This window comes from Ambystoma mexicanum, chromosome 5p (assembly GCF_040938575.1).
Source record: "Ambystoma mexicanum isolate Mex_15411 chromosome 5p, UKY_AmexF1_1, whole genome shotgun sequence".
NCBI classification, from domain to species: Eukaryota; Metazoa; Chordata; class Amphibia; order Caudata; family Ambystomatidae; genus Ambystoma; species Ambystoma mexicanum.
In genome coordinates this window covers 250,375,278-250,391,779 of record NC_090930.1, presented here as the reverse complement: position 1 = coordinate 250,391,779, position 16,502 = coordinate 250,375,278, and the positions used below count along the sequence as shown (strand labels likewise).

At 43.2% G+C, this 16,502-nt stretch overlaps 1 protein-coding gene across 2 annotated transcripts in view; it reads right to left on the bottom strand.

Moving 5' to 3' along the window:
* Window positions 1-16,502, bottom strand: part of THOC2 (THO complex subunit 2) — a 2,257,836-nt gene that overhangs the window by 2,050,856 nt on the left and 190,478 nt on the right. For both annotated transcript variants that reach the window (XM_069612670.1, XM_069612671.1), the window contains exon 3: window positions 14,606-14,697. In XM_069612670.1, coding sequence (XP_069468771.1) covers window positions 14,606-14,697 — 92 coding nt within the window. The remainder of the gene's footprint in view (window positions 1-14,605; window positions 14,698-16,502) is intronic.

Sequence of the window (16,502 nt, the reverse complement as noted above, 5' to 3'; positions counted from 1 at the left end):
CCTCAAGTAGTCCGTGAAAAGACCAGTAGTCTTGTTGGATTTACGGGGTTTGGACACCCGACCTACCTGCAATTTCTCCTTATGCTCCCGCAAGGCCTTGGCAGTCAATGACTGGCACTTCGAGCAGTCGTCTGTCGAGGCTCTCGCCCAGACACCACAAGCAGTGTGGGTCCATGATGGACATCTTGGACTCACAGTCCCGGCATTTTTTTTAAGCCAGATTGCAGGGTCAGCAGGGTAGAAGACATCATCGAAGTAGATAACACGGGGCGCACCGAGTTCTCGGAGCAAACATGTTTGCGGAAAAAACGGATCTGAGGTTATGGGCGCTGTGTGTGCTACTTATAAAAATCCACTGACGTCACCCTCGACAGAGGCCTTTGAGGGACGTCGACCCAACGCTAATCGACGCAGGACGCCATCAGCTGAATATTTTACAAAGCAGCACAGCTGTGGACATTACATGTCAAAGATGTGGAATATGTTGGAGGACACAATCCATTCGAGACGGCTGCTCAGAGTGAGGACTCTGTGCAACCTATTAATGTTTAGCAGCAGAAGGCACCCGCATTTAATGGAGTCCAAAAAGACCCTTGTCAGGTCAGAAAAGGGACTTTTGGTATGTAAAACCCTGAAGGAATAGTCTTAAAACAAGATTACTTAATATACATCCCTATTGAAACACGCACTAGAGGGGGTATCATTTTGTTAGGGAGGATGTGGATATCTGTGCTCTAATAGACTTGGAGTCATGATGCAGCAGGACCAACCTTAGCTTACTGCAACCATAATGGATATAATATGATGCATGAGGATAAAGAAGGACGAGAAGGTGTGGCATTTATTTTCAAATCCAAATTGGATGTTTGGGAGGTAGAGATACCAGCTTTTTTTTCTTGCAATTGGTTTAATCAAACCTTTACAATTTAGAAGAATTAAAAAAAGCAACAGACCTCTATTACAGTAAACAGAATGAAAACAAAAAAACAATTCTTAATACAATCTTAATGCATTAAATCAAGAACAAACAATTTCACAGTATATGTACTAAAGATAAGACTAAGATCAGTCAATCAGATCAGCTATAAAAAAATATTAAAAAGTAGCAAACATACTTCGAAATCCATATATAAAAATTAATTACAGTTCATACCTGAATCATACAATTCTTTACAACTAAAATAATCTTCAAAATAATAAGAGAATCAAGTAATAGGGTCCAGATTTGAGAATTAGCCTACTAGGCCACCTATATACTCTGGCTTTCTCCATACCCTACCCCATCTTAATACTCTCTAGAAAGCCTGAGTGCCAACCCTTCATGCACATTTTGAATGTTAAGGCAACGTTTCCATATTGAATCAATGGAATAGCATTCCCAATACATCTTCAATCTAGCTAAGAATACATTCTCATCATTCAGGACCTCACATTCTAATATAAGATGTTTTGCAGTTTCATCTTTCACATCACAGAACCTACTTTCTGCATTATTTGTTTCCTTCTCACTAAAATATCCTTTGTCGGCAGAATATTCCATCTTAGCCGCAGTAAAATCCTGCAATAATATCGATTAGGAAACAAGAGTAGGATTTTAGAGAGGGATCCTCGTTTATGTTCATGAGCCAAATGGCTCAATGAGTTACAAGTATGAAATAATTCTGTCGTTCGAATCCAGTCATGTTCAAACAGCTGTTTTCTTTAGTTAACATACGGTTGTCAACTAATGTTTCCAAATTACAGTCAATATTTTGGAGAATAGTTTCACACTTGTATTTAAATTCTAGGAGGAATGTGTTACACTATGTTAGTACCCATCAGTTTATATAAGTTTTTCGGCATAGGAGCCACAATCTTTGCAAAAAGTGTTAACATCCTCGATTGGACTCAGGCCCAGAGTGAAATCAAACCGGATGGCTGCTATTGGGACAGCCTTAGGAATACCGAGGATGTTATTCAACTTGTTTCCTATCGAACTAGGGCAAAGTTCTAAGCCGTATGTTAGTTTAGGCACACATTTTACCCTCAAAGAACATCAATGCCAATTTTAGCGAGAACCTACAGAATTTCCGGTCAATTTTCACAATCTGAGATTCCAGGAGCTTTGCTTTATGTGATAAAATATTCAGAAGGGTTTTGATTCCCTTATGTGACCCAAAATGAAAACCCAGATACGTCAGGCTGGTAGTGGTACACACCGAGGCTCCTTCAACATGTCACGATGGGCATAGTCTCCTGCGTGCCACTTTAGTGAAACGATTTTTGTTTTATTTGGGTTAATAAGAGCATTTTCTTTGGCGTATTTAGCACAGATGTCTAGAAGGTGATGCAGACCTAGTCTCGTACAATCAAACAGCAAGAAATCATCAGCATACGCCAGCCAGATTTTATTATTGCCAACTCACAGTGCTAATAACAATTCATTCTTCAAACACACTGCCACATCTGACAGATATTGATTAAAAATCCAGGGTGCAAGAACTCATCCCCGTCTAACCCCTTGTTTACATTGCACTCTTTCAGACCAAAGTCTCCTTGCTGGCTAAGCCGCACCTGGATTCCACAGTTCATACACACCTTTAATACATTTCAAAAGGCCCAAAGGTAACCCCTAACCAGCCAATTTGATCCATAATGTATTGCAATTAACAGTCAAATGCAGCTGAGAGGTCAACTGAGGCCATAAATGGCTGTCCCTTTTTCTTTCATGCATCCTCCTGTAAACATTTAAGGGCGAGCCCATTGATATTTGTTGAATAGCCCCAACGGAACCCCGTCTGGAATATACTAAGTGGATGGTATAGCTTTTCCCAATCTAATAAGTGCGTTAGTAGGAATGCTGAGCAGATTTTGCAGTCAGCATCTATTGAAGAAATAGGTAGATAGATTTTTGGTTCCGCCCTAGTCCCGCACTTAAAGATTGGTATTACATGTGCAGTACTCCATGTTAATGGGGTACTTCCCGTCTTAAGAATGTCCTTAAACTTGTAGAACAAGAGGTTTGCCCAAAGATTAGGGTCAGACTTGAAGGCACTGTTTGTAAGGCAATTAGGGCCAGCCGCACGTGATCAATTTCTTTATTAAACCCCCTACAGTGTTGATATCACGTAAGGGATCACATATCTCATGTTCAAGTTTTTACCAAATATCTTCCTCCCTCTCCACTTCTATACTTATTTGGGGCCCAAACCTATTAGCAAAATATTCCAGCCATTCTCGCTCCGAGATCGAATTCAAAAGTGAAACATAGTTGGGATCCTGTCCGTTCATCAGAGTCCAAAAAGAGCCAACTTGGATTTTGATTAGAATCCGCAGCATAGCTTCAGCATCATGTTGTAATAACTGATTGTTTATTGCTTTGCAGACGTTTCTAAACTTGTGTTAATTAGCCTAATACATGTTTTCTGGGCGATATCTAAATTAGCTTGCTTAATACTTCGAGCATCTCTCCTCATAGTAGTCTCTGCCAGGGCTACTTCTTCGTTGAAACAATGAGTCGGTCTAATATTAGAACCGCTTCTCTACGGTGATAGACCAATATCCAGCATCGCAGACCCAAACAGTGTCTGAATTTCATGGGCATTGACATTATACATCTTCCACTCTAAGGTGGAGTTATTTAGAGAAACCCGCAGGTTATGATTTAATGCTTCAATATTTCTGGTAGTCCATCTCACTGCATTCCCCGACATGGTTGCAACCATCCCAGTTTGTGCTCTATATTCTCTAGTGATTACAGTCCCACCAAAGGCTGGAGTCAGAATTGAATGGTCACTCCAAAGATTAGGTGTGACCGTAAGAGAGATACATTTATTCCTTAGAGCGTTAACCAGGAAGATGTAATCAAGCATGAGGAACTCTTTCCTCTGTGCCACGTATGCCAGTCCGTAGCCCCAGAAGCTTTAGTCTGTGCCCCCATCAATGGTAAAAGACCCATATTTCCCAGTCCCACATACTGAACCTTTTTTAATGAGGTTCCTCTGAGCCATATCATCCTCACAGGTTTCCCAAGGTGGGGTTTCAAAATCACATTCTGCATTAAGATCACCTGCGACAAGAATGCCCCCCCCCCATGATTCAACATCCATTTATTACGCTGCACACCTTTACAACAAAATCCTCAACAGGTGATAGTCCACTGTGCCAATAAATATTTACTATCAACATCCCAGAGGCACCATCCCAAGAGCTAAGATCTATCCCCAACAAATCCAAAGGGAAGGCCCTCTAGGATTATGCCTCCCAAACCAAAGTTATTTTCAATCGCTACGAGAAGGCCCCCAGAAGGTCTGCCCCCACTATTAGTTTTGGCATATTGGTCATATATCCTATAGCCATCTACTGTAGGAGGAGAAGACAACCAAGTCTCCTGTAGGCAAATAATGCTAGCCTCTCGTAAGTTAAGCAGGCAGTCAGGGTTACTCAGTAAGTGATAATGGCCTCTAGTGTTCCAAGAAGTCAAGCAGTTTAATATATTTATTAAGGAAAGGTCCCTTTATGGACTCAATTTCTGCCAAAGGGTAGAGATAACTGCGGCCCAGTCGATTTCTTTGACCAGTCCCTTTTCTGGCTTAGTACTGTGTTCACTACTCCCCTTATCCATCAAATTACCCATAGGTTCCTCCAAGTTAATCCGTTTCCTTTGTAAGTCAAGTCGATCTCCCTCCATCGTTGTCCTTGACTCAATTTCAAACCTCATATTCCACAGTATCTCTTTTTGGGTAAGAACACTTTTTTTTAACTAAGGGGGAGTCGAAAGTCATGAAGCTTATATCTGACCGATTTCTATCCAGAAAGGTCACTCTGAATATATCTCTAGATCCCACTAGCGCCCATGCCCGAATTTCTGCAAATATTGTCAAAATATTTGTCCTATTTAAACAGATCATTTTATCTGGACCTAGCAGCCTTCTTATTCTTATTAAGTGGGCTACTCCCCCCCCACCCCATTTTTACTAATTTAGGAGTAATCCTGCCTTTCAATTTATGTCCTCCAATCAAGCCTACTTTCCCTTCTCATGAATTACTTGCACTAGGTCCTCCAGAATTATTGGGAAAGGCGAGGGGGGGGTGGGTCTGTGAAGCCTATTTAACAGATTTTTTATTCCTGAAGCAATTACAGGGTAGGCAATCTCTAAAGGAATATGGAGCACCCGGGATTTGCCTTGGCCAAATCCCCTTTCAGACATTTCTTTTACCACCTCAAAATAAAGCGATTGGTTAACTGAGCTGGTTGCCCCCTCAGGAGGTACCCAAATGGATTCAGGGGCCGCTATTTTCCCCAGAGTCCCAGATAGAAAACGGGGTTACTGTTTTGCTTATGCCCCCGAGATGTTCATATGCTGCAGGTTTACCTAGACCACATATAGTGACTGCCATGAATCGCCCCAATGAGTTAGGACAAAGGCTCAATTTGGTTGCCCCCTCGCTCTGACACTGAAAACGTCTTGGATTTCCCTGGCCAAAGCCCCAACCCAATCTCAGTAACAAGTTTCAATTTTTTTCCTCGGTTATTTGGACAGGTTGAGTCCCATTGACAGATCCTCCTAGCATTGTCATGTGTGCGCCTTCCCTACCCACCCGGGCTCCATTAATCTCCACCTGGTTGTTTGTACTGAACACATCAGTTTGTACTGACGAGTCCAGACAGCGGTTTTATGGCTATATCCCCCTGCCCGTTAGAGATTACCCCAGTTGGCGTGTGTTTAATCCTCAACAGTGCAGTATGGGCAGTTTTAGCAGCTGAAGCACGCTGCTTTTCACCACTAGCTTCCAGCCAATTTGTCTTTTATATGAGGGATAGGTTTCACAAACATGGGTACCTCTCCCATTAACCCCATCCGCCCTCATTCTCTCAATCAGGCTGAAGTTGGTCATCAGTGTCACCAGCCATTGATCATTGTCGCATGCCATTTGGTCACAATTCACATTATCATCCACCAAGGTTTTCCTCACCATAGGGTGTAGCATCACATTTTTTGCATCTGCATTAGGTAAATCATAACTCTTAACATACCAGTATTTGAGGGTTTAGAACATTGGAGATCACGATTATCTGAGGAACCAGCAACCGTAATGGGGTTAATTTGGTTACAACCCTCCTCCCTCTCCATAGTCGGGTCCTAAAGTAGTAGTCTGGGTCTTAACTCTAGGCCAATACCATCTAATTTTCTATTGTGCTCAGCCATCAGCTCTTAGCCAATACAATCCACTTTAGTATTAATCTCAGCCATTATTAACTGTATTGATGTTAATTTGGCCCATATGTTATAGCGTTCGACAAAGCAAGTCGGCACTGCATTTAGTGAAGACGCAGTAGGAAGAGATAACCGTATCCGCTCATCCACTACTTGCAGCGTATGATGCATTTTTGAAAGCTCACGATATGCCCTTGAATCTCCCGAAGTTTCATTCCTAGGCTCATCCTCATCATCCAAGTAATTACCCTTATCAGATTCCATTTCTTCCAGTATATTTGTGAGCGCAGTAGGCGTATCATGCGCTGATGCATCACACGTTTGCTGCATCACACATTCCATGTTACCACCAGTCTTATCATTATCTACTGCTTTGTCAGCACATTCTATAATGCTGATGTCCATAATATCATTCTGCCCCCCCCCAAAAAATTGAGTAGTCATGACAGAGTGGTCCAACAGCGCATTGCCTCAGATTGCTTGTGGCACTTTAAGCTCGGCACTAGTCGTTGCCGACTTTACTATATAGTGGTCCATATATCTTTGTCCCGATATTGGTTTTAATACTTTTGATCCTCTCTGTGTTATGGGTTGGTGTTTAGGAGATAGAATCAGGGGCTCAATTAGAGCTGGGTCCTGGATAGCATGTACCATGGATTTACAAAATGGTGCCGGATTAAATTGATCATCCAGTTTGAGTGTTAATTGGGGGTACTTGTTGAGTTTGATCAATTGCGACCCCCTTCCCTCCACCCAGTGGTTTATCAGAAGCACTGTTAACAGGAGAAAGTCTGCATAATGACGTTAAAACAGCCGGCTGAATATGATGTTTTTTAGCCACTTTCTCCATCGCCATCTCGGTATTCATCACCTCCTGGGTTGGAGAGAGTTTTTCCTGATTGCGTACACGCTGCCATTTGGCTTCATAGTCCGGAACGCATAATAATCGTAGCGCTTCAGGTGTTGCAGGGAAGTGATATTTCCGAGATCAAATGGTGTGGCACACAACCTCACCCCGCAGTCTCTGGGAGAATCACCTAGAAAAACCTTGTTAGTAAGCAAGTAGTTCATCCAGCCACCGCAACCCAGATCAAAGGGCTCACCACCTAGAGCTACCCCGCAGTCTCTGGAGCGGTATAATAGGAAATAGTAGCAATCGTGGGAAATATAATATTTATCTTTTTCCGGAGGGCCAAGGCCACGCGGTCGACGGTGTCAACCGGAGCACCAGGCGCTGAAGTCTGGAGTTGTCTGGAGTTGTTAGGGAGAAATCTCGCTTTAGGCTGAATTTCCTAACCTAGTGAGTCCCCCAGCAGCTTTGCTGGATTTCTGGAGTTTGTTTTTTCCTCCTGCCAAGAGTGAGACTCTTTCTCCCACTCTTGGACATGATTTATGGTATTCCTTTGACTGGTAATGTGTTTTATGGGCTATGGGGTCCTTTGTTTTTCCTATGTGTGTTACACAGCACCCTCCTTGCAGTAACACAGGGGTGTCATAGTGACACCCCACCATAGACTCCATACCCTGGGACGGACTACTGTCTCCCAGGGCATGTAAAGTCACCATTGGCTTTACTAGTCCCAAATTATTAACAGAAACCAGTACAAACCATCATATTGTGGACGTACTGGTCGGGGCAATTCTGTTAGTCTTCGTCCCCCCCTGATCGAGTTTTGGCTGGTGGCAGTGGAAACTACTTTTTATATTCGACCGCAAATATTTTCCTATGGGATTTTCCCATTGTTCGAGGCTACTAACTTTAATTATGTAATTCTCATAGTCTCGAACATACCGTCGGTTTATTTAATTAATATTAATTCTCCGATTGGTATTTTTTGCCAAGACTCTATTCTAAAATGGCGTTAGTGTTCTCTTCTGTGACTTCAACCCAAGTCAAGCCCTTTTTTCCAATTTTTGGCGGGCTTCTCCACAGAAGCCTCCAAAAGTGGTACCACTCTGTCTGGGTACCACAGGGGGTGTGGGAGGGGGTTTAGGCACCCTGGACCGAGTTACATTGGTAACTCAGGTTGCACTGTTGTGTGATTGGCCCAAGTGGTGAGCCGGCCGGCTCACCACTTAGCATGTTTGAGTGACAGCTAGCCTGAGTGAATGGGGGTTTTCTGCATAAAAGCAGGGCTTTGGGGACTGGAACTTCAGAAGTCGCCACAGGACCTGAGAATTCGACAAGGGAGAAGCTGAGCCGACCAAGTTTGAGATTTGATTTGGGCAATTTGAGATGCAAACTCATTGTGTGATTTACAAAGACAAACTTTGGCAGCAAATATTACAGGAATGTGAATTAAACAATTCCTGCCAAGAATCAAACAATTCTTTGAATTTCATTACTTTCATATTGAAAACTTGATACTTAATCTACAGCATACTAAATATTAGCAACCTAACTGGGGCTAACTGTGAAGCGCCTTTCCTAACAAAGTGGAGTCACTGTTTCCTGGAGGTTTTTTTGAACCATTGTTTTATTCCCTTATCTTCTCCTTATTTAACACAGCCTCAGTGTTGCTCTAAATGTACCAGTGATCTATTAATGTCCACAGTGTCCTAGTTATTTAAGTCACCTCAGGGTCTAGGATGAATCTGTGTGCCATCCCAATTGGATATTTGCTGATTTAAAGAAACAGTGTACATTTTGAAGTGTATTTTCCTGTTACTTCTATATTGCTCCCTTCTAAAGAAGGCTTATTCAACTGACTTAAATTAATAATTGTTAAATTAAATAAAATGTAAATAAGAAACCTTGAGTCTAAGTGTTTATTTGGATACGTGTAGTACATGCTTATACCAATGGTTGTGTCAATTATTGCCAGGAGGTCAAGGCTAGCGCAGTCTCCCACAGGGTACTGCATACAATCTTGTCTAACACAGGCTTAGAAGGATACCAACAATGTTTCAGGTGAAACAGTGCTTCCTGAAGCAATGCACACGACCCCGGGTATTGGGAGTTTGCAGGCACTGTGGGGTGGTGGGGACAGGGGGGGGGGGGGGGGGGGGGCGGGCGCAGATCCTGTACATGTGCGACATTTGTCTTCTTCAGATCTTCTCTGTCGACTGAAGTGGCGAGGTCAGGACAGCAGCGACTCCGCAGGCTCTGGCAGTCGCTGGAAGGGCTAGCGATGTCGTTTCTTAAAATACTTCTGTTTCAGTGGTCGACTCTTGGTTTCTGCTCCAGGACCACAGAATTTATCTAGAACACCGACTGAGTCCACCAATCCTGTCCCATGCACCATTCAAACTTGGAGATGGCTGTCCGATGGGGACAGGAGGCGGGGGGGGGGATGGTGGGGGACACGGTGTGGGGGGGGGGGGGGGGGAGTTGGTTGACCTGTCCCACCAGGCACTCAAAGACCCTTCACAGGCTTTCCAACCGAAGCCCGGCAAAGACAAAGGGACAAGAGGACCCTCCCCACACAGCATGGTAGAAGAAGACACCAGAAAGGACAAGACATCTTTGTTAAGGGTTTTAAAAAGTAGGGCCTCCATTTTGGGTATGGGGTCGCCTACGCGCCTTCACTGGAGATGCGCAAGTGAAAAGTACAGAAACAGTTGTGTAAAAGGTACCTGCCACCAGCCTGAATTTCCCCCAATTCCCTTCGCTCCCATTAAACACTATAAAAAAGAATCCAGATAGCCCCCGCCAACTCAGTTTTACAGTGTTAAGTGGACAGCCTTCGTTAGTACTTCTGCGTAGATGTACTAGATCAGAAAGCATATGACTGATCAATAAACTCTCTAAGGGAGTAATAGAATTAACCCAAACAATGGAGAGAAATATTTCCCTAGAAGACCATCTACTTACGTGTTGCAAATAGGAAGGGCCACTCCCATGGTTCAAAATTGGGGGGAGCTATTGCTTGTAGCCTAGAAGAGCCTGGGTAGCTTGACCGCAGCTACTAGGAGCTACTTTTGGCTCCACAGGGCAACTGATGCCCAACAAATACACCAACTCTCTGCATTTGAGACAACAATCTATAAATAAACAGTTGAATACATCTATAACATAAGCATAAGGAGTCATAAATAATGGAGACAATTATGTTTTTGCATTTTATGTGAAAGTTATCTACTAGCTCCTCGTTGCTAAGTGGTAACCCCTGGTGACTGGTTAATGCTGGATACCCAGGAGGTGCTTTTAGCTCTCGCTTATTCATTCTTCATTTTGATCCCTGCACTCCACTCGGTCGAATGCCTTCTGGGCATCCAAGGTTTGACAGCACTTTATAAATCCAGACAGATACGCGTGAATCAAAGTGTGTCGAAGGGGATTTAGCCTATTTGCCAGTACTTTGAAATAGATTTTTGCATCTATGCCGATTCCAATGAGTGTAGGGCCGCTGGGGTAGACATTTTCCTCTACCTTTTCTTTTTAAAGTGACAATTGCAGTGTGGAAATTTAGAGAGCAGGTTTCTTAGTTCTGCTGAAGTCCTTTCTGGGTTTTTCCTCTTACTCATCTCGGTTATCATGGCTAGCTGGACTGGCTTGTCTCTTCATGATACTATTTCTGGTCCATTGCTCGGTCTCCCTTGTTGGGAAGGAGCTAACGCCTTCCTTCATTCCCAAGCGCTTTAGAATTAGGCAAGACTTCTGTTAACGGTTTCCAGGCACTACAACAGACCGGGTGTTACGCTCACCTGGCTCCCACAGGGGCGTCGATCTGAAGTGGACAGCTGCGGTCTCCACCAATGTGACGCCTAGTACCGAGATGACGGACTGGGCTGGCCCACCTAGCTTCGTTTGCTTGGCCCGTAGGAATATTCTTCTGCAAATGGAGAAGGGGAATTAACCACCTGTGGAGTTGAGCGTTAACCCCTCCCCACTCCCGCTGTTCTCCCCACTGATCACCTTTGATGTCCAGTCTTATAGTCTCACCTGATGGTTTAGATAGATGAGCTCTCCATCCTGCATTGAGCGCAGGGGCGCATATAGAACCAGTTGCTTCACTGGCTCGAAGGAATTGGTGAGTTCAAGAACAATATTGACTCAGATTCCCAGCAAGCCGCTGTAAGTATGTAGTTCGTAAGAGTTCAAATGTCTGACTTTAACTCTTGTCCGATTCCTTGCAGGTTGCAGCTTGACCCTAGCAAAGAGTTCCTTGTGGCAACCGGTAATATTCAGGTAAGGATTTGTATTATCCAACACAGTTCGATAAAATAATGTCAATATGTAACCTGTTACTTTCTCCCTTATTCAGGCACTGAGAGAAAGTATGAAGTCTCGGGGAAATAATGCCTCTGGCGGTAAGATCAGGTAAGTCTATTGTGGTGAAGAGGTTTCCCCTTGTTTGTCCCTTTGTTTCACCTTGCAGTCCTTTTGTTTCCCCTTAGGGGCCGGGGTTAGGCGAGGATGCAGTGGAAGCTGCGCCGACCCGTGAAGAGGAATAGTATCCCCGGTGGTAAAATCAGGTAAGTCTCTGGGGCGTAACTAATATTGCCTCTATGTATTCCCTTGGCTCACCTTGCTGTTCTCGTCTTCCCCTTAGGTGCCGGAGTGCGGCCGGAACATGCAGAAGGATGCAGTGGAATGTGAAGATGCTGCGAAGGCCTGTGAGTGTAGCACGGCGCTGCAGCAGGCGAGGCGACGCGCATAAAATAACTTCTTTCTTCAAGCTCGAAGGCGCGATGGATCAGGAATTCAGGTAAGGATCAAAGGTATTGCTCTTGTTCTAACCTTTTCTCCTTCTTTCTCTCTTTCTAGGAGCTCCAGACTCGAGGCGGGCGTGGAAGAAGACTGGATGCAGACTTGCAGGCACGGTGAGCGTTACGCTACTGGATGCAGAATAACGCGAAGCGCGTGATGCTCTTCGGGTGTGGTTTAAATAGCCTCCAAAGTAGTCCCAGGTAAGTATTCCTCCCCAGCCCCACCCGAGTAAAAAAATAGTCCCTAGGTAAAGTAGTCCCTTCCAAGCCTCTTTTGGCTTGGCGCTCTTGCAGCATGGTCTGCATCAGGTAAATTTTAATCTATGAGCCTGGCGCCTATGGCGCCAGGACTGACTCTCCATATGAGCCTGGCGCCAGGACTGCACCCAAATAGCCCCTAGCAGGGGTTGTTGGGCTTGCTTAGAATAACTTGATGCCTGCTTCTGGGTTTGCAGGACTTGGTCTGGGTCCCCAGGGGTAGGCATCATGACACCGGGGGAGGAGGGGCATTAAGAGAAGGCAGTTATTTAAATAGAAGGTCCAAATAACTATTAGCGGAATAAATTGGTAAATGTTAAAAAGCATGGTACATGCAAGCTCTCTGCTGGGAGGAATGTGGCCTGCACTAAAAATGGATCCTAGAGCATGCAGTGTTGCGTCACTGAGGCTAAGCTCTGGCAGAGCACACAAAGTGGCTGATCAGCTGTCTGCTGTATCAAAAGCCCACGCGGACTAAGAATAGGGGATTGAAATGCTCAATGCACGACATGCAGAATTATGGAAGACAAGGTTTTAAGGGGATTACTGGACCAGATAAACATTTGAGTATAATGAGTGAAGTATTGAGAGCATGACGGGAAAATGTGTTTACATATAAATGTTCATAAGTAAGAAAATGATGAAAAATGAAGCTACAGTATATTCTTGCATAGGCTACCAATATGTTAAGTAGCATGGCTGCCAGAAATCGCTGATAAATAAGAAAGGAATACTTTGCAGCGCCCCTTGTAGGGAAGGACAATTTTGGATGGAGCCAGGCCAGTATCCAGTGACTAAGTCAAGAAGTATATAAACTCCTGTCTGGCTCTAGTCTGCAGGAGCTTGGAGAGGTTGAGGAACACAATATGCCGTTCAGGGAGCAAAGTTATTTGCCACAGCCTCAATTCTGTAAAGAATAAACTTGTTATCCTTGCAAGATAAGACTCTTGGCCTCGCTTCCCTAGAGGGGTGCATTCATTCTGGTGTGAGCGTGATTAGGGGTACCCGTATAATTAAGGTGTACCCCTGTAAGTTGGGCTACCTTTCACCCTATAAAATCCTACTGGACCTAAACCTTGAGGTAAGGAGGCTACCGCCTGGGAGAGTGGTGGGTGGCTGCTAATCCACTTCAGCTCAGATTTGGGCCATCCTGGGTTCACTACATCAGTTTGAGCAGTTGTGGGTCCATTCTTTGTTGGCTGGTTGCTCCTTCATAAGTCACCAGACACAACAACTTGAATTCAGCAGATTCTGGTAGGCGGATAAACCACGTGAAAACCACATGGTAGCCACTAAACTGGAACATCTTGCCTATTTGCTCTGTTAACCACTACACATTAAAACCATCATCCATTCAACTAATAATAAACCACTAATGCTACTATACACTTTCCACATCAGCCCTGTATGGGAGTTGAAAGCATAATTATCCAGCATCCACCCCACAGCAACCACAACGTATAGACAGTACCAATCCACAGTATGCCTTAACAAATGCCTGGGAACCTGTTTTTGATTATATCAAGTGAAAAAACAACTGCTTCCACCTCTGTACATAGTAACATCTTCCTCCAACACTGCCTTTTATGTGACAGAAAAGGCAACCCAACATGGTTTTTATATTAAAAAAAAAACATGTTGATCTTTCATTTACTTCAATTAATATCCTTTGGCTGATCCATCTGGGAAAGCTTGTCTTAAAATTGCTTGATCAAAAGGGAATGCGAGAAAAGCTACAAAAATCCAACCCGTATAGAACGGAAACCCTGCAGACTAAAATCCTAGGGCTGTAGAAAACTCACAAGATTAGCTTTTAACTATTTGATCAAGTACCATAAAGCAGCTCTGTGCGATCTCTTAGAAATTATATCAATTCAGCTGGGAAAATTCCAGTAGCATTTAACAAGTGTACTTTAGATTAAACCAAGGGGCATTTTTAGTTTGGGCTGATCATTTATGTATCCTATCTGGTCTGTATTTGGTTTAATTATTTAATCACTCATAGGCAGCTTTGCTGAACTTCAATGTTTTCATTCTGGCAACAATTTGATCAGTACCATACCATAAGATTGAACATATCCATCTTTCTTATGTCCTGGTAATGTAACACTGTTTCAATTTATGATGTTTAGTCTGTTGTGCACATTAGGGCGAAAAAACAAAAATACAAATAAAATCTAATATCTACAAAGTCTTGCTATTGGATTTTAATTGCAATTTGCCATTGGTGTACAAGGCTGAGAGAGGAGACTTCTAGGGTATCTAATTTCATGGGAACACTCAATTTGGTTGAGAATGAACATTGGGTAAGATGCAACTGCCATCACCAACGGTTATTTGAAGCACCAAGATCAGGCTCCATTTGTGTTTTCTCAATAATTCTGATATATTTGTTGATATTAGGACACAAACATGCATTCATGGTGCCATCGTTTACCCACCTGTTTAATATATTAAGTCAAACAGAAAACAATTTGGATAACACAATGTATACTTACTATAATATCTGTGAGAGCATTAGCTGCTAGATCTGGCTTCAAGTGTCCACATACGACAAAGTAGGCAAGCTCATAGAGAGCCTGCTGGATAGCTGTAAAATATTAGAAAAAGTATTTTAAGCAAGCCTGCTTTATACTCTAGACTTAAATCATCCTAGTTACAGGACATTTAATAGGTGGCTAACAACAAAGGAAAACTGAGAAATTTGGTTCATTGAAACAAGCAGACATCACACGGTTTCCCTTAATTCACCAGCCTACACAAAGAAAACATTTCAACCAACGAAATGGGTATATACAACCTACTGTTCACAACCATGCAGTTACTTTGGACTTTGTTTTTATATTAAGTGATTGGCTTAAAGCAAATCTTTCGCAAACATACATCATGGTTAAAATACAGTTGCATAGACAATATATCCAAAAAGGAGGAGTGTTACAATACCAATTTCACATTATTAAAATCATCACAGTACGTGTTCAAAAAAACAAAACAAAATTCATATTAAAAAAAATACAAGGAGCCATTATCAGAACAATGCTAGCTTCTAGACATACTAAAACATTCTTGCAGGGAAAGATCTTTTAAAAACCTAACTGCAGCTAAGAAAAGACCAGTGTGACTCCCACAACACAGAACAGGCCACCATAATTCCACAGTAAGTATTCTACATTGGGACATAAAACTGCTGCAATGCAATGGTCTCAGTTTGGCCAAAGAAGGGCAGATTACTAATCATGTGTACACGGCGAGTGGGGGATCTGAGGGCAGGCCTCCCAGCCAATGAGGAGGCTCAGAATGGGTTCTTACACCACACAGTATAGACGCGGTTCCAAGTCTGCTCAGAGCGGGAGGCCACCATCTTCCCTCTCCAGGAATCAGTTAAGTGCGCTCCCCTGCACTGCCCTGCGTCCCCATTCCCCTCCTCACACCCACTTACCTTGTGCTTCATCGTTTCAATGATTATAGAGACTTTACAAAATCTGCAAATGGTGGCGGTTTTATCAAGTTTATAGCTTCATTCAGTACATAAAATGAAGTATTTCTTTTAGGGTTCAAACATTTCCTAAAGAAGGAAAACTTCCAGTGCACCATAGTACACAGATAACAAGCCCAGCTCTTAACGAATGAGCTGGATAGGGACTCCCTTCAGCATGTACAACACTTTTCTCCAGAACAAACCTAAGAAGGCGATTTCTGCTCAATAAACAAACGCAGGTACAACTATCTTATAAAATTGCAACAGCTCGGCAATTGAGAAACAGCCACATTTCTAACTTAAAGCGATTCCCTGGGCAGGCGATAAAGAAACTTGTGTTTAAGCATCAAAATTTTACGAGCAAACTTTGCACTTCCCACCATACAAAATCCCCAAGTACGTAAAGGATGCTACCCTATCCAAAGCAACGTTCTTCAAATACCATTTGTAAAATATTTTCTCTTTTTCCCTTGCCGATCTTAACACCATCACTTTGGATTTGGCCACATTAACGGAGCGATCGCTCATAGCTGCGTATTGATGCACCATATCAAGCCTCAAGTCTTAAAATAAAAACATAAAACCGCAGGGCATTTAGATGCTAAAATACCCAAACATCTTTCTTCCAGGGAAGCCATGAATTAATTTTTATATATTTGTATAGCGCACATCGAACATGCAACCAAAGAATTGCATCTGGGCACGATGACGTAGCAAGGAGAAGCAGAAAGTCAGCATTATCAATCACAATTTAATCAAAAGAGATACACGTTTAGCTGTTTCCTAAATTGAAGTAGAGAGTCAATTTTCCGAAGGTCGTGGGGCAGGGCAGTCCATGCTCGGGGCCATGCACAGGAAAAAAGTCTACCACCCCAGGTCACAGATCTTGAAGGTGGAACCAGCAATAAATGCTGTCC